Source organism: Rattus norvegicus, chromosome 9, assembly GCF_036323735.1.
Source record: "Rattus norvegicus strain BN/NHsdMcwi chromosome 9, GRCr8, whole genome shotgun sequence".
Classification (NCBI taxonomy): Eukaryota; Metazoa; Chordata; class Mammalia; order Rodentia; family Muridae; genus Rattus; species Rattus norvegicus.
In genome coordinates this window covers 113,812,006-113,837,143 of record NC_086027.1, presented here as the reverse complement: position 1 = coordinate 113,837,143, position 25,138 = coordinate 113,812,006, and the positions used below count along the sequence as shown (strand labels likewise).

The window sequence follows — 25,138 nt, the reverse complement described above, 5'->3', positions numbered from 1 at the left end:
AGCCTTGAGGAAGTCTGGATACCGCAGAGAGGACATGGGACAGGAAGGAGGTGTTATGTCTCTGCCTGACCCGGGTCTTTGCAGAAGCACATCTGAAGCAAACATGGGTGTTTACAGCAGCACAAACGCAGGAGAGCTGTTCGGGTGTGTCTCTGGGGGATTTTGATTTTGATTTGGTTAGAAATAATGATGTGTACATTTCTAGATTTTGAAATGCAGTAGCATTTTGCTGTGGTAATAAGGTGTGTTCATCCTTTTGAGGAAGGTGAATCTTTCTTTCACTGACTTCCAAATTGTGGATTTGACTAAACGAGTTTCTTTCTTTTTTTTTTTTTGGATCTTTTTTTCGGAGCTGGGGACCGAACCCAGGGCCTTGCGCTTCCTAGGCAAGCGCTCCACCACTGAGCTAAATCCCCAACCCCACTAAAGTTTCTAAAGCCAGCTTCCTCACTTTCTATCCACAGAAGATCAAGACTGTGAAGCCGCCTCTGGGGAGAGGCTCACAAAGCCTGTCAGAGGCCTCCTTCCTCAGCAGGGTGAGGGGTGACACTGAGATGTTTTTCCCACTTACCCAACTGACATGCTTCACCTCATATTTCCCTGGGAAAAATGATCCTAATTTTTCTGGTTCTGTAGATAATTTATAGAATGTTCCTTCAAGAGTAGGATTTGGGGTGATTGGAAGGCAGTGGTTAAATCTTTCCAGTTGATCATGTTTCTACCTTGGTATTTTAAGTCATAGACTTGGGCGAATCTACGAAAGTTTTTTTTTTTTTTTGGGGGGGGGGTCTATAAAAGCTGTGGCCTTTGGCACTGTTGAAGCTTCCTGAAACCTGTCCATGCTTGTGCCTGTTCAAGTCATCCGGTGTTTGTGATCAGACAGAAGATAATACCAGCGACCTGGGGACAAAGGATGTGTACATTTTGCTGGTGGGGGTGGAGGAAACAGACAAGTTTTCAAAGTACAGTTGAGGATGACAGAATGTGCCAATCTTGTAAAAACTCCCTCCCAGTCTGAGACAGTCACTCATTTCTCCCTCAGAGCAGAAAGGGAAAAGGCGAAAGCCGGTGAGGGTTGCAATGTAAGGGGAGAGTAGACAGTTGCCTGTTTCCCGTTGTGACTCGAGATCACTTGTAGGGGATTAGCCTCCCAGGCTTAGTGTCCACAGTCAACCTCTCAGCACTACTGACTGCTTTCCAGAGGCTCAGCCCATGCTGCTCTAAGCCCTTAGCGGGTTTGTAGCCATACTCAAGGAGGCGTTCCGGAAGAATCCGCAGATTTCAGATTGGGCTGTAGCACTGACTCTTTGCAGCGTGAACAGTTGCTCACATCACCTTCCTAGAGTGGAACCGTACACTTGAAGCTTCCTCCCCATCATTAATTCAGGGCGAGAGCCTTTTCCCCAAAGGGCATTCCTAAAACCTGTTTGTAGAACAATTGGAGAGGTTTCATTTTTTTTTAAATCCGGCAGCACGAAAATAGTCCCAAGAGAAGAAAACATTTCAAAGGCAGAGTGCTATAATGAGGCCCTCACTTAAGGGCAAGCTGCCCGCCAAAGCAGGGGACCTTTGGAAAGGCTTGTAATTGGCACACATTTCTATCGAAAGTGCAGTGGTCATGAATGGCCAATTGTTGTGCAAATGGGCTTTCTGTTTGTACCAGTACCTCAGGAAGCATTAGACCTTGGCCTGCACCGACTGGAGGTCAGAGGAGGTGGAATACAAGACTGGCACACAGGAGTGACTGACAGGAACGGTGACAGGCCTGAGTGCTAGGTCTCTTCACAGGGAGTCACAGATCAAATGGTCTTAGGGCCTTGGAACTTCTAGGGTAGAGCTGGTACACTGCTGTGCCATGGCTGAGCCATGGCTGTGGACCAATACACACATGCTTTAGCTGTGGAGTCCCTTCTTCTAGATACAGATGACATGAATGCAATCTCTGCTTGTATAAGGAGTGCCTAGCCTCCAGCATGCCCTCTTTGGAGTCCCCCAAATATGGAAGTCACAGCATCATACACTTACCATGTACCCTTCTGGGCTGATCTTACCTGTTCATTCAGATCCTGTATGCTGTTGGCAAATAAGTAGCCATCCATCCTTCAGGGTCTGGTCCATGGAGTTACTGTCTTTGAGAGGCTGTAGGGACACTTGGACTTCTAAGGGACCAGGTTCAAATATGGCTGTGGGCAGCAAGCCACTTTCTGGGCTCTGGCATACGAAGAAAGATTAATATTTCCGTCCTGTGTATCAGGAGGTGTCTTGACTCTAAAGTGTTTGGCTCTCCTGGAATAAGTGACTAGACACAAAATAGAAGCCACATGGTCAAATGGAAACCTAGGAGCCCACGTAAGTTCAAACGTCCCCAGTCAGTTCTGGGGCTCAGGGAGCACCTACTAGAACTGTGCTAGGAGGATACGGTGAGACTCCCACTTTCCCATTTTAGGCCTCAGTTTTCTTACCTCCGTTCCTGCCAACCCCTTCTGTGCCTGTCAGTTTTTTTCTTCCCATATCTCCACGAGACAGTGCTGTGTGCATAGGTGCATGAACGGCAACAGTACGAGGCCCAGCAGGAGACATTTTCTGGAATGTAAAACTTCCGATGCCTCCAACAAGTCACTGGGTAGCTCTGAAGGATCAAAATTTCTCCCACTAGTATCTTTTTAGCGAATTTTAGAAACATCTTTTCATGAATAAAGGAGAAACGATTTACTTAGAAAAACTCATACCTACAGTAGTTGTGAGAGCAGACAGACTTGAAGTATCCGTACAGGAGACGTAAGAAAATACAAATTATAGAAACCGCATTACTATTAGAAAAAATAAGGCCATGGAGAAAACCCTCCCTAATAGAGCTTCGGTCTGTTTAAAAGCTGCCTTGAGTGTGTACTTTACAGATTGAAAACAGAGCTGACTAATCTTAGCTGTGTGGCCATAAAAGGAGAGAAAGGGGGATGTATAGCTTTGCACGGGGGGCAGGCAGTAAATCATGAGGGTTCATCGTGACACCCCAAACTAAGCCACAAGCACCCGTATGAGAGTTGTGGGTGTACCTTTCAAATTCTTAAAATAGACCACATCTGGATGTAATTTTTTTTATTGCAGTAAACATACACAGCACACAAGTTGCCGTTTTTAACTTTTGTGGAGGGTATAATTGTGGCATTACTCTCAGTAGTAGGCATCCGCACTACTATGTCCTGAACATCTTCATCACTCCAGAGAGGTGTTCTGCACCTCTTAGGCCATAGTTGGTTGACTGCCCTGGTCCACTACCCTCCACTGTTCTCTTCTCTGTCTCTGAATTTGTATACCCCAGGTGTAGTGCTCTGGTGGGATCACATAGCACTTGTCTGTGTTTCTGTGTTGTTATTTCACCTAGCATGGTGTTTTCAAAGTTAATCCACACATCAGAGCTGGTTTTCTTCTTTCTGCCTAAGAAGCCACATTTTGGTTAACCGTCTATCTTTTGACAGACCACATGGGCTATACTCACCGCTTGGCTGCTGTGAACAGTGTGATTGGATCATTGGTGAATTATTGGTGAACAATAATCAGTGCTTGAAAAAGTGTCTCTGGGTTGAGAAATTTAGGGGAGAATGTATAAGGACACATTGGTGACTAGCGGAATGGGCACATGGCATTGGGTTGCACATTCCCCATAGGTGACAATACCCACATAGCTGCAAGGGCTGTGCAGCACAGAACGCATACTTCAGCCAGAGAAGTGACCATATTGCAGATGCATAAGCGACATTATAAGCAGGTGGGGAGCAGTGAATGTGGTGAGTTCAGAAGACTCGTGACTGCTTAAAGGCTGAAAATAAGGATTCGGGGGTGCTCAGCCCTGAATGAGATATTGATAGGAGGGGCAGAAAGATCACAAAGGCTGGAAGATGGGGAGGAAGACTACAACCTGTGGGTTGACACTACCATTGCACTCATCAACGCAATAGCACTGGGATCTTCACACAACTGTCCTGTCAATGGTCAGTCATGGGCGGGGGCACTGTTTATAAAGCTCTACTCTTCTCTGATGAACTAGATAGATTCTTGGAGAGGGGAGTCAATGTATTCACTTACAAACCCACTAGAGAGCCCATCAGACTCCAGTGGACAGTTGTTCTATAGACAGCCCTATTTAAACTCAGTGGATAAAAAAACAAAACAAAAGACATGGATATAGGAAAGATTTGTGGGAAGAGGTTAGAAGGTTAGAAGAGGGGGCTGGAGAGATGGCTCAGGGGTTGAGAGCACTGACTGCTCTTCTAGAGGTCCTGGGTTCAGGTCCCAGTGACCACATGGTGGCTCACGGCCATCTGAAATGGGATCTGATACCCTCTTCTGGCACGTCTGAGGACAGCTACAGTGTACTCATCTATAATAAATAAATCTTAAAAAAAGAAAAAAAAAGAAAATAGAAGGTTAGAAGAGAGGGCAGGGGTGAGAATCATCACAGTGCACAATATACATATGTAAAATTACCGGTGGACAAACTTAATAATAAAAATAGAGTAGATGGGAGGGGGCTGGGGCGAAGGTCCAGTGGGTAACAGTACTTGTGGCATAAGCCCTAGGACCTGAGTTCAAATCCCCAGAACCCATGTAAAACACTGGGTGTGACCACGTGGTCCTGCAGCCCCAGTACTGTAGGAAAGAGAAACAAAGAGCATGGCTGGGCATTGCTGGCTGTCAGCCAAGCTACAGTTTCAGTGGGAGAACAAGTCTCAAGGGGATTAGGTGGGGTGGGTTAAGGTAGGATACATGGCCCCTGCACATACACATGGGTACTCCCTCTCGCCACTCCTCCCCTCTGCTAATAAAAGTGGCCATGTCACTATGGTTTACCAACCTATCATGTTATGAAAATAGCCCAGGATCGATAGAAGAGAGCCACACCAAGGTGATGCTCCTAGGATAGAGGCTTTCTAGAAATAATCCAGATGATCCAGTCTTCCTTAGGTTGTGAGGAAGGAGAAGGAAGAAAGGATGATGTTAACGACTGGAAGGTGCATGAAGAGAGGAGAGGGAGAAGAGGAGGAGGAGGAGGAGGAGGAGGAGGAGGAGGAGGAGGAGGAGGAGGAAGAAGAATCTGTAGCAACAGAAGACACATGTCCTTGATATCCGAGAGTTGGTGTCTTACTACTGTGAACAGACACCATGACCAAGGCAACTCCTATAAAGATCACATTTAATTGGGGCTGGCTTACAGGTTCAGAGATTCAGTCCAGTATCATCAAGGCAGGAGCATGGCAGAACCCAGGCAGGCATGGTACAGGAGGAGCTGAGAGTTCTACATTTTCATCTACATTTTCATCTGAAGGCTGTTAGCAGAATACTGACTTCCAGGCAGCTAGGATGAGGGTCTTAAAGCCCACACCCACAGTGACACATCCACTCCAACAAGGCCACACCTCCCAACAGTACCACTCTCTGGGTCAAGCATATACAAACCTCCAGGGTCCAGTTGGTCTCCAGGGTCCATGAGGACAGAAGACATGTGTCCTTGAGAATGGAGAGTTGGCCTCCAGGGGCCCCAAAGGTGATGGAGATCTGAGCAGTCACAGTGTGGCCATGTGGTAAGAAGTGTCACCCATAGGTTATGGGAAGGCCCAGGATCTAGTATCTACAGAGGCAGCATGAGAAAATGGGGGGTGGAAAGCAGCCCCTTAGCCTTCCCCTTCACACTCGTGTCTGTCTGTTTGTGTTGTTTTGATTTCTCCATTCCTTCTCTTCCTTGTTGGTTTCATTGGTAATTGTTTTGTGGGTACCGAGAACATCTAGGTGTTCTGTAGCTTGAAGGGAGTTGCCAGCTATGTACACAAAGACATCCTCTGCTCTAGTGTACTAACCCACAGCTCCACTCATTCATGATGCTCTTATTCTGAACGAAACAGATGCTCCTGGGGAATGAAGAGGCAGCCTTGAGAGGGAGGCTGAGCTTTTCCTGATTTCCAGTTTGGGGGAAGAAAAAGAAGAAACCCGGAAATGATCAGAGAAAACAGAAAGAAAGGAGTTGGTTAAAATGGTCAAGAGAGAGGCAAAGTCGTGGAAGGAGCGTCCTGGGGCAGAGGCAAGGCAGTCTTGCTGAGACTGTCTGACCCAGACCTGAATCCCCACCAAGCTGATTAGTTAGACAGTGTCAATATGTTAACGAGGAAACTCTCCTCTCTGGTGCTTAGGATCTGGTAGGGAGAGAACATTGTTGCGACTTGTGTGCTAGCTGTTTGACACATCCCATAAATTGTGTGTGAAATCATTGCTCCCATTGGCTCTTTGTGTTCTTAGCAACATCATTCAAAGTCTGACCTACTACCTCCCTCCGTGATGGAAGCCATGCCTTCCATTGTGGGAAAGTTTTACTGTTAAAATATCTCCTGTGAGAATGAGCCCGCAGTAATAGACATGTTCCCAACCAGACGACATCCTGTGAACTCTGAGGTACTGCTTGGGGAGCATACAGATGGCCACAGAGTTGGTTTGTCTTCAAAGTATACATTCCTATGCAGAATGGAAACCGCTTTTCTGAACATGGGGTTCCTCCTAGAGAGAAGAAAGCAAGTGATTCATAGTAACCAAGAAAGCAAGTGATTCATGGTAACTCTTTCTGTGCTTAAAAAGCCTCCCGAGTGTGGGTATTAAAGGCATGTGTAGCCACCATTGCCAGATGATTAGCACTTAAGACTTTAACCAGGAAAAGGCTTACTTGCTTTTCACCTAAGTTTGCTCCTCATGGCTGTCACCTATGAAGCACACTACCTCACCCATCCCTACAGGAACCCTTTCTCTCAGGCAGTTATGATTGTTACTTGCTTGTTTTTGTTTCTGAGACAGCCCTGGCTGGCCTAGAACTCACAATGATACCCCTGCCTCTATTTCTAGTGTGGTGGGATTAAAGGCATTCACCACCACACTCAAAGCCACTCATTACTGCCATTCGTAAGTATAAATGAGGAAGTTCCTGTCAAAGCAGTGTGGTAGTCTGAGTGAGAATGGCCCCCTTAGGAACTCTTTGGGAAGGATTAGGAGGTGTGGCCTTCTTAGGAGGTCTGTCACTCAGGGCAGGCTTTAAGTTTCAAAAGTCCATGCCATTTCCCAGTTAGTTCCCTCTGGCTTGTGATTGTTGTCTCAAGATAGGAGCTCTCAGCTACAGCTTCAGCGCCCTGCCTGCTTGCTGGCCACCATGCTTCCTGCCAAGGAATCTAAGCCTCTGGAACTGTAAACCCTAGTGAACTCGCATATAAGTTGCCTTGGTCATGGCCTCATCACAGCAGAGGAGGTGCTGCCAAACAAGGCTGTGCAAGAAACAAGCGTATCTGCTCCCGTGAAGACACACATACAGGCACAGCTCAGGAGTGCCGCAACCCTGCGTTTCAGCAGGAGTGCACACAGAGCGGTGCCCCATAAGGCCTCTTCTGTCCCTGTCTGTGTGGTTCCTGCCTTGTGAGTTGGTCCACCTTGCTACAGCCAGGCACCAGCTCAGTGCTGGAAGGGTGATTTTCAGACTCGGCTTTGTAGTCATCAGAGGCTGGTGCCTTGGGCTCCCCAAGTGGGGTTCTAGCAGATAGCCATGGCTCACATCATGTCTCTCTTGATTAGCTGTTGAGGGGGCTGCATTGGAAACATTTGGTCTGGCAACTGCCCATGCTTTCAAATTGTGACATATTCTGTTGCCTAAATGTAAACAGTAGCAGACGCGTTCATGGTTTGGAGGTCAGAGCCACCGACCAGCACATTCACTTAAAGAATAGGCACTCAGCCCTGGAGATAACCAAACTGCCTTCTTTGATTTTTTTTTCCCCCCAGCACCTAAAGTTTGGGCTTTTTGTGTTCCTTTGCAGAATGCCACACCCAGCACAACCCTTTCCTAGCCACCTTGCTCATGGAGTCGTGGTCAAGAGGGCTGAGGGCAGGCAGGTGTCACCTCCACACCCCCCTTTATCTGTTCTGTTCCCTGCCCATTTGTAGCACCAAGGTCACCTATTGCTCTTGAAACCCTTCCTTCCATGGTATCAAAGCTGCATAGTGGCCCCCAGCGCCTTCTTAAACATCCTGCCCCTCCCTGATAGCCCAGTTGCTGCCTTTCCCTAATTAAATCACTTGTAATACTCAGGGCACATGGAAGCAAAGGGAGAACAGAAAGCTTCCGGTCCTCAAGAATCATAAAACCATGGGCTAAGCTCTCCCCACCCCCACCCCTCACACATCATCTGGGGTGTGTCCCGGTCGATGCTTGGAGGAAGGGATTTAAGCAGCCACTGCCCTGGAGACAAGAATTGCTGGAGATTTGCCCTTAGAACTGGAATGGCTTTTCTGCACGGTGCCAGCGAGGCCAGTGTTTGAGCAGTGTGGTGGATGATTAATGGAGCCAGGCTGTGACACTAGATAACAGGATCTTAGGCAGATTCGGGTCAGTAAGTCAGATGGGCATTAGACTTCGTCTGTCTAGTAGGAGAGCCTCCAGTTAGGAAGCCCTGAGCGTGCGAAGGCAGTCAGAGACTCAGGGTTCCACTTACTAGCCCCAAGTGTCCATTAGAGCCCGTGTGACGCCCGCCGTGCCGAGATATACATGAGGAACCACACCCACACCGAGTGAGCCAGTCTCGCCTGTTTGATTTCCAGTTGGTTTCTGCATGGCTCAGGGCTCCTCAGTCTCCCCCATTGGGAGGTGGGAAGACAAAGGCTTATGGATTAGGATGTTGGATGTTTGACTCCGTTTAAAACAGAGGTCTTTCCTGATTTGAAAGAATAATGATATAGATCATGTTTGACAAAAGGTGCTTTGCGGTGTAGCAAAAAATGGTGTGCATTGAGGAGAAACTGTCCTTAGATTTCTGGGTTTTGATTTTTTCCTGGGCCAGGGACATTTGACGCAGGGTACTACGGAGCTGGACTTGTCTCAGTCAGCTGCAGGCACGGGTGGAAGTCACCAGCACCCTTCATGTCCTGAGCTGTTCAGCTGTACAGTTCGGTAGAAAAGTGCATTAAAGCATTTTTTAAAAGTAGAATATTTTCTTTACTTGCGTTGTATCAGAATATAATCGAATTTTGCCTTAAAGAACATCTCTTAATCTTGACATTTTAGTGGAATTTGTAAAAATCTGCAGTCACTCATAATTTTATTACTCACTGACAAATAGCCGTTAGCATGTTAATTTTTAATTAATTTGTAAAATTTATTTATCTTATTATTTTAAGTGTATGAGTGTTTGGCATGAATGTATGTCTGTGCACCGTGTGTCTGCCTGATACCACACAGGTCAGAGAAGGGCATCAGATACCCTGGCCCTGGAGTTACCAATTGCTGTGTGAAGCCATGCGGGTGCAGGGAATTGAACCTTGATCCTCTTAATGCTGAGCCAGATGCCCAGAGTCCCTGTATTGACATTTTAAAGGTGTGTTTACATCCAAACCTTTTCAAGACAACATTTTTAACCTTGTTAGATTATATGTTTTAATTCTGCACTGAAAAGAGTAAGATTTCACGAGAAATTTTCCATGCCTATAAATGTTTTTAATAATCATTTCAGTGGCTCTGCAATATTCTTGTTCTCCTTCTATTTTATTGGGAACATTTGTAAACATTTAATAAACTTAACTTAGTAGTATACACCTTTATTCCCCTCACATTAACACTTGGCACACTTAGTTTATCTCGTCTGTTCATTTGCCCTCTTACATATTATTAATTAATTAATTAATTTACTCCACATCCTGAATATCTTGTTTTGGATTTTGTTGTTGTTGTTGTTGTTTTTGGTGTTTTTTTGCACTTGAAAGTAAATTATAGATTTTCCCCCAAACACACACTGTTAATTAGACCTCGTGTGGCGTTAATTAGAGGTGTTTTCCTTTACAGAAATGCACAGGTCTTCGATCTTTTTAATTACGGAGTTTTGACAAGTGTGGAGGCCATGAGGGGGTCACAATACTCATTGTCTGAGATGGCACTTTCGTGGTTAATACTGACTGTCAAGTTTTCAGAGTCGAGATCCACCTATGAAACACTGCCATGCACAGATCTGTGAGGGATATTCAGATTGGATTAGTCTCTGGCCATACCTGTGGGGGATCATCTTTATTAGGATAAGTGAATCGGGAAGATCTGCCCCAAAGGATGGGGGTTCCTTTCATGCCCGCCTGCTTGGTCCGGGTGGGCAGAGGCGAGCATAGAAGAGCGTTTCTGCTCTTTCCTGACTGGAAACATTGTAGCCACAGTCACCTTCAGCTACTACAAGGCCATGACTTCTGTACCATGCTGGAGCCAAAATAAACCCACCGTTCCTTAAATTGCTTTTGCAAAGAATTTATATCACAGTAAGAAGATCCCCTAAGTCAAATTAAAACACTGTGGCAGATCACTATAAAATAGGACCCCATAGCTCACAACCTCGTGTACGTTTGTGCTTGGAAGTTAAGTGAAAACAATAAACATTTTTTCTATTTGCAATGCATCTGAAGAGGATGAGCCATGAAGGTTCTCTGTGAAGGGCACAGTGTTTTAATTATATTTGTTCATGCAATTTTTCAGCTCTGCTTTGTTTGTCAATGCATTCTTATTTTCCTAGGCTAGGAAACAATTTGCATGGCTTTGGACTGGGTTATCTCCCTCTCTTCAGTCAGGGGCCACAGAGTCAGTTGTTTTGGGTTTTGGTTTTCTTGAGACTAGGTCTCCTTATGTAGCTGAGGCTGGCCCATGTCTTGATTGTCCTTCTTCAGCCTTTGTGGTCTGGGAGTACCAGCAAGTGCCACCAAGCCCAGCTCCTCCCAGGGACAGATTGTGCTTAAAAAGACAGCTTTATCTTCAGGCAATTGGTGTGGTTTTTCAACTTATCAGCAAGCAAGGGTCACTAATCCTTCCCCTCCTAAAGGAAATCAGTCAGCGCTTCTGAAATGCAGATTCTGCAGCACAGTGCTGGGTGGGGACACTGATGCCCACGTGAGTGGGCTTATCCAGAGTTGGGATTCTTTGTTTACTGGGAGGTTTCCATCATAATGGTTTCAGAGTGACCATGATTTCTTGTTTTTCTTCATGTATGTTATAATTTACACTCATTACCTTGGTACATTTGGTAGTACATGTCAGAGTAACTTCCCAATAACTAGGTTTCAGGATCCTTGTCTGTAGGGTCTGAGGTGGATTACTCAGCTGCTTGTAGCCACGAGCACTGGTGGGTCCCGTTCCTCAAGGTTGTATGTGTTCTGCCCTGTGATTCTGATCTGAGTTCCCTGGGGAAAGTTGCCCTTCATAGGTTGGGTGTGCGTACTGGGGCCTCTATCCATTTGTGCGCCTTGTGGCCCTGGGCCTTGTGGCTCTTGACAGGCTGTTGTCGTTGTCTGCTCCCTTTCCTCTTCAGGTTTTGGCCACCAGGGATCGGCGTCTATTATATAATTTTCTTCAGCCCAGTGTGTCTGACTTAGTATAATTTCCCTCGTTGACTTTGTGGTATTTTTGCCTGCAGATGACAGTTTTCTGACTCACTTATCCATATAAGGACATGTGCTGTCAGTCGGCAGCTCTCGGGTCTTCCAGAAACCTCCAGAATGCCAGCAAGTGCACCTCTTAGCCGTGCACAGGCGCCTGAGACCCACAGCCTGCAGCCATTCCTAGAATAGTTCTTTGGGCTCCTTGGCTATAGGAAGACAAGATGCTTTGTGAATAAGAAAACTTGCCAGTCAGGAGCTCAGAAAAGAACAAAAGAAAAAAGAATTAGCCCACATCTGGGAGACCAAGGCTATGTGAGCCTTAAGATTGCTCTAACAAACTGAGGACCATGACCAAGAACAGAGAGTTCTAAGGCTGTTGTTCCTGGTTTGCTGGTGCCCACATCACCTGACCTTCAGCGTTGTAATCAGTGATTCTCATTCTTCCTCTTCCTCTCCCTGGTCTTCCCCTCTCTCATTCAGCTTTAGTGGGGTAGTATGTAGCCATAGCAAATGCCCCAGGCTGAGTAGCACACACTGCAGCTTCTTCATATACTGGGCTCACAACCCAGGCACCTGTGTATGTTCATCTTGCTGCTTCACTGCAGCCTTGGTGCAGAACACCTACCATGAGGGGCTGTCCCCGTGCAAGACATCATGCCACCTGACATCAAAGAGCAGATGCTGTCTCAGACACCCTGGATTGGGTTGTGTCAGGAATGTCAGTGTTTTTATTGAATATAAAACAAGTTCGGCTCTTGTAAAAGCATAATGCATTAGTTACAGAGGTCAAAAAATTTAGTGTTTTCTTACCATCATTCCTCATCATATAAACCCATATAACTTTGGATTATATTGTGTTACAATGTTTCATTTTAAAGATTGCTGTGTAAGTTGCTGACTTAAGTTTTATAAAAAGCATTCTTTTGCTGTTGAATTTGCTTTAGAATTAGGATAAAACTTCCAACTATTTCTGAAATGACCCTAAATATATTTCTTCTTTTTTTTTTTAAAAAAAAACTACATATTCCTGCCAAGTAGTATTCTTAGCATTGACAATCATAAAATCAAAATATTGATTAACTATGAAAAATGTTGAAGATGTTTTCCATCCTGCTCTGCCAAATATCCATCCAAGATGTCATTTATTATGTAAGAGTAAACAAGCAGTGCACCTCATCAGTATGCAAATTTGCTTTAATCGTTAATAGATGGAAAAATTCTACATGCAGCAGAAATTTTTATGATTTATTACCAGCATCTGTCTTATATAGAATAGACATATTCTGTTTAACTATATGTTTGAAGTCACATGAAGATTTGTCAGGTACAAAGATAGCAGGAATAGAAAATATTCAAGGAGCCCCGACTTAAACAATGGATCACCATTTCTCTTAGTTCTGGAAGCTGTGGGGCCAGGGTGAGAGTGTTAGTGTGGCCGAGCTCTACCCAAGGCTCCTTAGCAGATCACAGAAGCTGCCTCCTCGGGGACTTATCCAGCAGTACACAGAAGCTCTGGTGTCTTTCTCTTAGAATGCCATCAATGCCATTATGGTGGCTTCGCCCTCAGGACTTCACCAGACCTCATTATCTCCCAAAGACCACCTCTCCTCACACCATCGAATTGGATCTTAGGGGCTTCAGCATAAGGGCTGGGAGGAGATGAACATTTAGTTTGTGACAGATGTGGAAAGGAGGAGTTTAGCATGGAGCCCAACGTAAATGCCCAATAAAGAAGGTTTGGTGAGATCATCCTTGTCCTTTTGACAGAACCTAGCAGAGGGGACTTCCTCTGTACTGCAACTATGATGTTTCCACTGTACAGAAAAGGAGGTTGTATGTCTCGGGCCCCAGGAACTATCAGAGGGTCAGGTGATGTAGTAGTTTGAATGAGGTGATGTAGGGTTTGTTCCCCATTGGCTCATGTATTTGAACACTTGATCCTCAGTTGTTGGTCCCGTTTAAGGAGGTTATGCAACCTTTGGGAGGCTGAACCTTGCCAGAGGCAGGACATTCCTCTCTGCTGTCTCTGCTTCTCTATGTTACTGGGAAGGTAACCAGCCAGCTTCCTCTTCCAACCAGCCTGTCTACTTTCCTTCCCCACCATGGTGGACTCTAGTCCTCTGGAACTGTAAGCCAAAATAGAATTCTTAAGTTGCTTTTGGCCATGATACTTTATTACAGAAACAGAGAAATAACAGATACAAATGAAGAAGAGAAAAAAGGTGACAACTTGGAGCCAGAGCACATCGGGTGAAGGCGGCCTGGCTGGTCACAGCCCTTTTCACATCTCCTAGCACTGGAACAAGAAAATAGAATCAGTCTTTTTAACTGTATTCCTAAAAGGAGCAGCCACTTCTGTCGCCTCTGTGATGGTTAGCTTTAATTATCTACTCAATATAACCTAGAATTACATGAGAAAATCCTCAGTGAGGGATTGTCCAGACTGGGTTGGTTGGCCTATGGGAGACTGTCCTAGTTAAATCAATGGATGTGGAATAACCCAGCCCAGTCTTCATTGCCAGGCAGGGGAGACACTGAACTGAGCACCTATAAGCAGTCAAGTGAGTACCTTTCTCTCTTGACTGTAGGAGTTTGAGGTTACTGCCTTGACTTCCCCATATTGATGAGCTAGGGTCTGGCATTTTGAGCTGAAGTGGACTCTTTCTCCCCTAAGTTTCTTTTTTTGGGGGTATTTTACCACAGCAGCAGAAATTAAACCAAAACAACCACATGTCTCGATCTGATGTTTCTGTGTGTGCCAAAAAATTTAAGGTAAAATAAGAAAAGAAAAGCTTTCTAACTAATTGGAGTCGGCAGGGCTTTTGAAGCCGGCAGCCTGTTTCCGCGTCCAGCTCCCCACACAGACTCAGTTTATAATGTCCTCATTTTTATTTTGCTTCTGCTTACCTAACAGTTCACATTTTAAACCTTAGCCCGCTCCCGATAAGCCACCAACCCTGTGAGTTCTTCTGAAATTCCTTGAGGGAAATTGGCTTACGCAGGAAGTCTCAATGATTGACCTGAAGGTCCAAATAGCTGAGCTGGCAGGATGACTCAGTGGGCAGAGCTGCCCACTGTCAAGCCTCAGGTTCAACTCCTGGCATCCACGTGGTGGGAAGAGAGAAGTGACCTCCACATAGGTGCCATGACAGGCACTCGCCTCCCCAATAAATTATTAAATAATAAAGAAAGCCCAACTAGTTGCCTGATTTTGTATGTGGTAAGCACAAAACGCAGAGGCCTGAGATGGATTCGGTCTGGATTCACAAACTTTGTGTTTTCAGTAGGAATGTAAAAGTGATTTGCTGGCTGTTGACCAGACGGAAAGGTGCGTACAAGTCCCCAGCCCTGCCTTCCATTTAGTTTATCCTACATTTACCCTTTCTCTTCATTGTTCTTAGAAGACCCTCGGATTGCTGAGTCATCACCAGGAATAGGCTGAGCATACAACGAGCCACACAGACCACTCAAACCTCAGGTCCCATTGGTAGAGTCCCCTGGCTCTCAAAGTGGACCAGACTCAGGAGGACTATTGTCATGCACTGTGACTTGAGTCTCTGCCTTTAGACCTGCAGTAATAGTGAAGTGCCTGGCGGTTTCTTCCCTCCTTGGGACCTCACATGTATATGTAATACCTGATTTACCAGGCTCATAAAAACAGTGTCAGCTTGTGAGGCGAGACAGGAAGTTGGTGAATGATTTGGTACTGCAAACTTGCATGAGAGGTCAGAGACAGTCCATGTCCCCCCTTACATTTTAACTTCTTACACTTTTCTCCTTCTTTGTTTGGGTACTGGGCTTTAACCCAGGAGCTTACCTACACCGAGCATGTGGACCGTGGACTGTCTTGCAGTATCCCTCAGCCTTTTGTCATTTTAAAGACATGGTAGATAATGTGAGGACTGTGAAAAGTCATCAAATCGATCGAAAACTGCTCATGATTCTGTCACCTCAGCACCATTGTGACCGTTGTACTCCTTCAACCGGCTTCCCTGGATCACACCTGCAATGCACTGACATTTACATTTCTATCCTATGGAGACATAGTTCATGATGCACATTTTCTTTTGATACATTGCGAGCATTTCCTGTATCCTTCCATATTACTCACAAGTATCATTGTATCTGAAGATCAGTGTAGCTAGGTTAACATTTGTATTGTGTGCCTGTGGCTTTTAGATACTCTTACAGAACAGAAAGAAAAGTGATTGAGCTGATGTACCTTAGCTTGCTTGGCTTACTAATGGCTCCCCTTGGCTACGTGCATCTCAAGATGTCTTTCTGTGCACATCTAACATGCACAGGAGAAACCAGAGCAAGGAGTGTGCCATCTCCACCGCTCTTCTGATTTACGTAGAAAACGTGCTGTGTGTGCGGACATTCTGTCTGTACAGCTCAGCGTCAGTTCTCAGGGCCCATCCCCACAGGTAAATTATTGTGTCAGGACATCTCCCTGAAGTTAGAGCCCAGCTTCCTACTTCCATTTCTTCATGGACACGCCTCTCTTGGTAGACAGATAGGTCGGTCCTAACACCAGGTTCCCTGCTCTTGCTGAATCTGTAAGTGTCCAAGCAGGAAAACACAACACAAATAAAACACAAGTCCTTTGTTTTAATTGTGTGTCCTAGATGAAAAGTCTTTTCTTCCTAACCTGGAGTTACAGATGGTTATGAGCCCCCATGTGGGTGCTGGTTCCAACCTGGGAAGAGTAAACAGTGCCCTCAGCGGCTGAGTCAGCACTCCAGTCTCCACTTTTTTTAATGCTTCTTTTACCTGGGAATTTATATACGTTGTAGAAATGTATACAGGCTAGCCCATTCTTGCCTCATTGGGTTAAAATGTTGTGGGTGTAGATTGCTAAGCTCCTATCCCCTCCAATGCTGTTTCTAAGCGCTCTGCTTTGTTTCACTAACTGTGCAAACTTGTCGCAGCACCTGCCCATCATGTTACATTTCTACATTGTCACTGTTCTCCTCCTCAATGTTTCCTTGCCTGTTCTCGCCAATTTGCTGCTCCCGATTTAGCGCTTTCCTACCAAAGGCTGGAGATATATACTTTAAACGTTGCAGGTGGCAGTTTGCTGTGAGAGCTTAGCTCTGCCCTCTGCTCCGTAGAGCATCCAGGGAGGATGGGAGGCAGGATCCTCATAGCACATTTATAAGTCGGGCAGCTTGCTTCAGCCTCACAGCTCTAGTGTGACGACCCCTGTTCTAGATGAATTCTAGAATCACTTTAAGTCCTTATAAATTCTGACTATGTTCACACACACATACGAATGCACATTGTGTAGTGTGTACACAGACACGCATTGCCTGTTACAGACACATTTCATATCATTCTCATACATATTACATAGTAAAGGGAGAGGGATTTGGCCAAAATGACATTGTCTCCATAAAGGAAGATAGTGCGTCTATAGCATAAAGTCTTCCCACTGGGTAGCATCCGTCATTATGGTTGTTGATCACTAATGTTTCATGCCTGCCCTCCTGTGCCTCTGCAGACTCAGGGTGAATGTTAAGCCTTGTAGTGGCTTCCACTCTAGTTGCCATTGTAAATCTAGTCTTTTTTAGCAGTCTCATGACTCCCTGCGTGGTGTGTGGTTTGTTAGATCACGGGCCTGGAAGAGTTCACCTATGGGCTCCCTGTTCCCAGCAAGCCTCACCCTGCTAGTTCAACCTCCAGCACCCGATGACTTTTCTTCTAAGTTGAGAACCTCGGCCCCTGCTTCTGCCTTTCGTTTCGCATCTCCGCGTTTCATTTTCTTGAAGCACACATGACATCCGCGCTGTTATTAGAAGATGGGTGAAGCTTGGGGTCAGACATACCACAATAGGTGGCAGGCCCTGACCCAGGCATGTACTTCATCACTGCTATGGGTCTGCAGTTATGTTGTTTGTGGCAAGCTGAGGGACTGGGAGCCCTCCGTGCTGCTGTCCTTTTGTAATTCTCCAAGACAGAATCATTAGAAGCTTGGGTCTCAGTCTTCTCCTTGAAATAAACTCACCCTTAGCTGCAGGGTGAAGATGAAAACCTTGGAAACCCCGAACTATGGGGGAACAAGTCCAAGACTTAAGTTGGGCTTCCCTGTGCCCACTGCTGGACGCTGGTTCATTTTGTAGTTCAACCCTGCCTTTTCTAAAACCTTGAAAAGGAGTCGAAGCCCGTTCTGCAGGTGCCATTTGAAGAAAATGCCTCATCCCCTCTGCTGGCCTTCCTGATGCCTTTACTGGCCTCCTTGCTTGTTTAACCCCTAGGTCTCCAGCCTCCTAGAGGCTAAGAGATAACTAGACTTAGATATTTGCAAAGGGGCGGGGGGTGTTCTTCTAGACAGAGTTTCTCTGTGTAACTGCCCTCAGTGTCCTAGAACTTGGTTTGTGGACCGGGCTGGCCTTGAACTCACAGAGGTCTCCTGCCTTTGCCTCTGCCTCTGCCTCTGCCTCTGCCTCTGCCTCTGCCTCTGCCTCTGCCTCTGCCTCTGCCTCTGCCTCTGCCTCTGCCTCTGCCTCTGCCTCTGCCTCTGTCTCTGCCTCTGCCTCTGCCTCTGCCTCTGCCTCTGCCTCTGCCTCTGCCTCTGCCTCAAGTGCTGGGATCAATGGCTTGTGCCACCATACCCAGAAACACTTAAAACTTTTTAAGCCACAATCTCTATTAGTACAAGACCTGGCACTCAGAGAGGGAGGCACTTCAAGTGGGGACTGTGCTGAGTTGATGACCTCAGATGACTGTCTTGAGTGACAGGCACAGGAGTCTCCTTCCCAGGTTATAGTGATGCTGGAACAAAGGGACAGAGCTGCAGAGGGACAAGGCGTACCTCCAGACAGGTCAAGAGGACCCAGGATGGCTCAGCACTGTCATTTGTCACTTGTCACAGTCTGAGCTGAGCCAGGGAGGGAATGCAGGTGTTGGTTAGCTGTGCTTTCCATCCACCCCATTCCCCCCAATTACTCACTCCAGCTTTCCTTAGAACTATTGACAGAATTTCCTCAGGTCAAGAGGCTCCAAATCCTTTCCAGTTCCTCCAGGATGCAGCTCTTCCTCCAGACTATTCTGTCCCTTTTCACGCCTTATTTTAGCAAGAGCAATCTCAGCTCCCTGTTCATCCGTTCCAGGCACCCGTGGTCGTTAGTTACACTTATGTCTGTGTTTCACACATGCTCGCAGTTTGCTGAACGAAGCAGGCAAAAGTCTTCTGAAATGTCACGAACTGGCCCTGATAGCTTGTATTTACTGGGGCTCCACATCCACACAACCAACTGCACATTGCAAATATTTGAAAAAAATTGAATGTGTATAGAACAGATTAAGCTGTTTCTTTTCTCCACCAAAACAACACAGTATAATATCAATTATAGTATTTGCATGCTGTTAGGCATTATAATTAATCTAGAGATGGTTCAAGGTATTCAGGATGTTCACAAGTTATAGGCAAACACTACAGCACTTTACGAAGGTGCTTAAACTTACTAGAGTTTGGTATCTGCAGGATCCAGAAAGAGGTCCCTTCCAGAGGCAGGTAACTGTGGAATCTAGGCAGGCACATAAACTACTGAGGGACTCAGCCAACGCCACTTTATAAGAATAAATTGGGAGTGTTATGAGACCCTTATGTTGGTGCTTTTAAGGGTGTTGGGTTGTCAGGAATACTGCAACCCAGGTTGTTTTCTCCACAACTAAGGGCCTGCCACTTTTTAATCTGATCATTCAGAATTCAAGAATTAATTTTGATAGTAACTAAATAAAGTGTAATTAGGGGATAAGCCAACTCCAGGACTACTTTGTTTCCGATACTTCCTGTTTGTCTTCTTGCCTTCTCTTCCCTGTTGATTCATTCATCCAAGCATTAAACAGAGAAGCTGAGGAATGCACCCCCAGATATAGTAATTAGAATATAAGGTACCTTAGTACACAGTACATACAACCTTACTTAAAAGTTGACTGAGCTAATCTTTGATTTCTCTCTAGAGTCAAGAAATGGCTCTAACCAGTAGGAACAAGTGCCAGCTGTCAACTGTGACCTCTCAGTAACAAAGTATCGATTGGATCTTTTTCAGAGTTCTCTGAAGAGAAGAGGCAGCCGGGAAATTTACAAAGAGAAGAAACTTGTTAACCAGGTAAGAAACTTGTTAACCTCACTGTTCATCCCAGAGTTCTGCTCCTCACAAGAAGCCCCTCCCCCTTTCTGAATTTTCCTTTTGCCTTTAAGTCACTAAAAGAAGCATCATCCTCCAGCACGTTGGCATTCATTCACACCTTCACAGGACGAACATTTTCTTACCACTTCTATATCTCCATCCTTTCCTATCTTCTTGCTCTGATAACCTGCTCGTGCTTTAGGAAAGAAACCAAACTGGCTTTGTGTGGAATGGAAGTAGGCGTGGTCCAGGGTTCTGGCGGCTCTCCTAGTTGCCAGGAAGTGTTGTGGTCATCATAGTCATTCACATAGTGAAATAATACAGCCACTAGATGGTTGGGTCATTTAAACGCCATTGTTTATGTACCCTGTGTGTGCTTTAGCTGTGTAGCTGAACAGTGCCTTATATCGACTCACTGGAAAGTCAAACATTCTAGCAGGAAAGCTGGGGAAATTCAGCCCTCTTTTACATACAGGATGTGTATTCTTCCAGGCTCTCTAGCTTTTTTGACGTTGCCTTTCTGGATTTCTTTTCTCTTTTTAAGATTGCTTTCAATATTAGGTGTTAAAAAAGAACAAAGGTGTTATTGGTATATAGTTTCAGCAGTCTCTAAATAGCAAGGTAATTAGAGAGATACAGTGTGTCAGGAGACTAAGAGGACATCAAGGCCTGTATGCACCCTGTCCCTGGAAACTCCCTCTTCGTGATGCCCTGAGCATCAATTACTCTTCTGTGGCTGTGGTAAGAACACTTATGGCCAAGGCAACCTACAGAAGGAAGATGTTTGGGCTTATGGCTCTAGAAGGATAAGGGCGCACCAACATGAAGGTAGGGAACACCTCAGCAGGCAGGCCTGCTTGCCAGGGCAGCATGCTTAGAGCTCACATCTTGAACTGAAGGCAGGAAGTAGATCAAACTTGGGGTGGCTTGAGGTCTTTCAATCTCAAAGCCTTTCTCCCAGTGAGGCATGTCCTCCAGCAAGGCCACATCTCCTAAGCTTCACTAAGCAGTGTCACCATTTAGGGATCAAGTGTTCAAATGCTGGAGACTATGGGAAACATCTTACTCGAACTACCACACCCTGGTTCCCGTGTCCTCCAGAAATTCAGTGTTGTTCTAGGACTCAGCAGAAGTCTAGTTTTTCTCTTGCCCCTGATGAGTTCAACCAATTCTTATTGCAGAATCCATCGATCACATAGAAATTAAAGACATCCCAGTGCTGGGTGTTTCAAATATCCTGAGTTTAGAATGCGTTTCTAGTTCCCTGTCTCTGGCCCAGCAAAGAGCTTTTTCCTCAAAATGCAGTTACTGACTGATGAGGAGGTCGGGTATAACGGGCCAGGCACACGAACTGTAGCCTCTCGTGTGTGCGAAGGCAGTCCATGCTGTGTGTGTGGGGTTGCCCCACGGAGTCTGCAGGGTGATTGAGAAAGGAGTTTCTGTTCAGCAGAATGGTGGAGTAGAACGTCCTGGGAACTGCAGGTCGGCCACCAAAACCCAAAGGAAGCTGACACCAAGGCGCAAGGTAGGCACACGGGCAGTTGGCTGCTGGGGTGCTGGCTAGGTGCACACTTGCAAGGCAAAGAATATATACCAGCAGCGATATATTTCTGTTGCTCAGCAAGCCTTTCCAGCTTCTGGTGATGGTGCTGGTCCCTGTGTGTCTGGCCCGTGCTATGCTTGGTTTTTCTGCCCATAGTTGGAGTCGTTTCCCTTGGAAAGATAGGTTCCACCCAGTGCTTTCCTCAGCTCCTGCGACTTGAGTTTGATACCCCCAAGTTTAGGATTTAACCTAGACCCCTATTCTATTGGTAGAGCCTTCTAGAAGTCTTTGGTTTCAAGTTAATAACAGCTGTTGGCTGTGTGAGCTGAATTTGTCTCGTTAGGCTAGGATCAGACTCCTCCTCAGAACGGGCGGACCTCAGCCTCCCTTGGGTAGAGGGACCCCTTTCTCACAGAGTAGTGGGCCCTGCTTCAGCTGCAGTGACATCAGGGAGCAAGACCAACTAATTCACTTACGTTCATTCACCAGGCTGGAAGGTTCTCAGGTCCCTTTCTCCCTCTTCCCGTGCCCCTCGCTGCTCTGGTGTGGTGGCAGGCCCTGTAGTGCGCATGGGTGTTGGTAGACTTGACAGCATGCTTTATCACGCATCAGAGTGCCTGCTTTTTGGATAGTTTCTTTCTTCAAGGAAAAGAAGACTGGACAATGATGGGGACCTGCAGACTGGACACTCTTTGGGCTAATTGTGACATTGATGATGTTGGTGTCCTTGCTCCAGCTTAGGGAGACCGGAGGTGACTCCTAGGAGGTGGTAGATGGAGGAAGTGTGAGGGTCAGGTTTTCCAGAAGTTGGGGTGACTGCAGGGTTCTGTGGGATGCTCTGTGTGTATGGGTAGGTGATGGCAAACACTTGGGAGCTTTGGAGTCTCGGACCACTCCTTCCCCCATCACTCTTCACCTTGGTCCCAGGAAAGATTGCTGAGAACTCCCGATCCACACTCCAGTTTGAGAATTGCTTCCTGTGCTGGGTTAGGAGCCTCTCGTACCCTCGACGGTACCAAGGCCGATGGTACCAAGGCCTCACACGGGTTACAACAGATGGCCCTGAACTTACTTCTGGTCTGGCCCTCCTGAGTCTCAGGCTAGAGTCAGCCGAGGATGGGTATCTGGTTGAACGATACAGTCTCTGTTGAAGGATTCGTCTGCCTCAGAGGTAGTGACAGAGTCATTTAGGCAATTTTGGTGACACTGTGGTCATCCAGGTAAAGATAGACCTGAAGCCTTTTGCTCTCCCAGTTCCCACATTTAACTCTCAAGTGAATTCAGTTATGGAAAGTATTTACAACCTGTCTTCATTGATAAGTACTGTAGTTTCCTGCAGACTCCATGCAAACAACGGAGAGCCATGAGTGTGTGTGGATTCTGTGCACATCTTTGCAAAACAGGAAGCTGGGAATATGATTTTGTTTGTGTTACTTCAGAATGTTGTGAGAAATCAGGGCTGTTTGAAAATACACAGCAATTGCTGCTACTCAGCAGACGTTCAATAGACAATGAACGAACGAATGAATGAACGAGGGAAGGAGCAGGTATGCATTTGTTAGTGTCAGGATCAAGCACACTGTGTGTCCTTACAACTTTTGCATGAAATCCTGAGAAAGAAATTACAACTACACAATCTGTGAACCCAGTTTGCTAGTGGTTAACAAAGTCAGAGCAGCCTAGCATGGCGGCACTCGCCTTGAATACCAGCACTCAGCCGATCTCTGTGAGTTCAAGGCCAGCTTGGCCTACAGAGCAAGTTCTAAGACAGTCAGAGAAACCCTGTCCTCAAAACCACGACAAGAGAATAGGACTAGTAGCCTTACTTTAAGTTAGTCATGGAGACTAACCAAAACTAAATCCTTAGTGTGAAAATGTTCAGAAGTCGAAGAGGTGACCTGTGTAGATCGCTCTCCATGGTACAAGAAGGGCATGTGTTGGGGAAGGGGTCCCAGGGGACAGTGATGGGAAAGCACCACACACAGGGTACAGGAGGCCCCAGAGGACACTCTGCCCATCATGCTTTCTGCAGTTTGGTTGTGGATCCCTTCAGTTGTCTGGGTCACTCAGTTCTCCTTCCATGAGTCTGTCTGTGTCAGGGAGAAGCCGGCAGGGCATCAAGGAAGCAGTTCTGTATCTCAGTGCCAGCTGGCTTTGCGCTGCCAGGATGTGGCGGAGAGTAAGTAGCTGCGGTTCTCTGAGCTCGGGAACTTCATAGAGCCTCCTGGACGGTGGGGACACAAACAGTCAGCCGTGCATGGAAGGTTGATTTGTTCCACCACGTGGCGGACAGCAGCAGTTCAGCAAGTCTCAGAGCCGGTGCCAACACTGTCTGTGTGCCGGGGTGGGGCTTTGTGGACCTCAGCCCTGCCCCCATCAGTCTAACAACTGCTTTGTGAAATTCACTGCTCATATGTCCAGAACCCAAAGAATACAACAATTTCATAAGCCAAGATGGTATAGATTACTTCAAGGCCCGGGACCCAGGCTGAAGAGGTAGTCGACTTCTTAATGTCTGCCGGGCAGTATTCTGGATTCCCTGGTATTCAGTTGAGAACTACTTCTCAGATTTTCAAACACTTAGCTTCGTTCTCTGGTCACTCTTTAATTCCCCACTGTGTCACAGCAACCGTGGACTAGAACAAGAGGCTCCAAGGCTCCAAAGTGGCTCTTGCACAGCGAGGAGCCTAGATACCCTCACTTTTACCAGCCAAAATGTCCTGGATGCCAGTGTGTGTTCTTACGAGTTACCTCAACTTGGAAAGCTTCGTGATGCCCACCTTGACCTCTGTCCTCATGTCCCTTTGGGATCCCCAAGGAAGTAGACATGCCAAGAGGAAAGATGAGTTAACCCATCTTATGTATGTTAGCTACTCAGTGGAAAAGCTAGGCTCCGACTTAGAGTTGTTTAACCTCACTGTCCTGGTGGAACCTTCTGGATTATGAGACCCATGAGGGACATTTACAGTGGCCACAGGGTAGATGTAGTCCCTGAATCCGGTGAGCTTTACTACCAGGCTTCGATAAAGGATTTTGGTGACTTGCTCAGAGTGCTGATGATGAACCTGACTGGATCTGCAATGTCACCATGGGCTACCATGTTGCTGATGGCATTTCTTAGACTTCATGTAACTTTCTCCTTCATTTGTCTTCATTTATAACTTGTGTGTTGGTTTCTGTGTTGCATAATCTCCCCCTAAAACTAACTGATAAGCTTCTTGACAAAGCAACAAACCACGGGTCACTTCAGGGTTCACTCTGGGGCTCACTGCTGCTCTGTGGTGGCTCCTCTCTTTGCATAAGCCAATAGCACCAATAGGAAGAGTGGGGTGGTGTGTGTGTGTGTGTGTGTGTGTATGTATATAGGTATATGTGTATTTTGTGTGCATGTATGTATGTATGTATGTATATGTGTGTGTATGTATGTGTGTATGTATATGTATATGTGTGTATGTATGTATATGTATGTATTGTGTTGTATGTGTGCTTGTATATATGTGTGTGTTGTGTATGCTTGTGTGTGTATGTATGTGTGTTGTATATGTGCATGTGTGTGATGTGTGCTTGTATGTGGTATATGTATGTGTATGTATGTATATATGTGTGTGCATGTGTGTGCTGTTTGTGTATGTGTGCATATGTACATATATGAGCATGTGTGTGATGTGTACTGGTATGTGATGTATGTATGCATGTGTGTGTGCGTGTGTGTTGTGTGTGTATGTATGTATATGTGCGTGTGTGTGGTGTGTGCTTGTATGTGGTGTGTGTGTGTGCATGTGTGTTGTGTATGTGTGTATATGTGCGTGTGTGTGGTGTGTGCTTGTATGTGGTGTGTGTATATGTGTGTGTGTGCGTGTGTGTTGTGTGTGTATGTATGTATATGTGCGTGTGTGTGGTGTGTGTGGTGTGTGTTGTGTATGTGTGTATATGTGCGTGTGTGTGTGGTGTGTGCTTGTATGTGGTGTGCGTGTGTGTTGTGTGTGTATGTATGTATATGTGCGTGTGTGTGGTGTGTGCTTGTATGTGATGT

General features: G+C 46.1%; 1 protein-coding gene across 12 annotated transcripts in view; it reads left to right on the top strand.

The window, feature by feature from the left end:
• Mtcl1 (microtubule crosslinking factor 1) overlaps positions 1-25,138 on the top strand; it is a 166,276-nt gene that overhangs the window by 51,270 nt on the left and 89,868 nt on the right. For all 12 annotated transcript variants that reach the window (XR_010054610.1, XM_039084806.2, XM_039084800.2 and 9 more), the window contains exon 4: positions 19,482-19,541. Coding sequence is in view for 11 of the 12 variants with exons in the window: in XM_039084806.2 (XP_038940734.1) it covers positions 19,482-19,541 (60 nt within the window). In the remaining variant the exon portion in view is untranslated. The remainder of the gene's footprint in view (positions 1-19,481; positions 19,542-25,138) is intronic.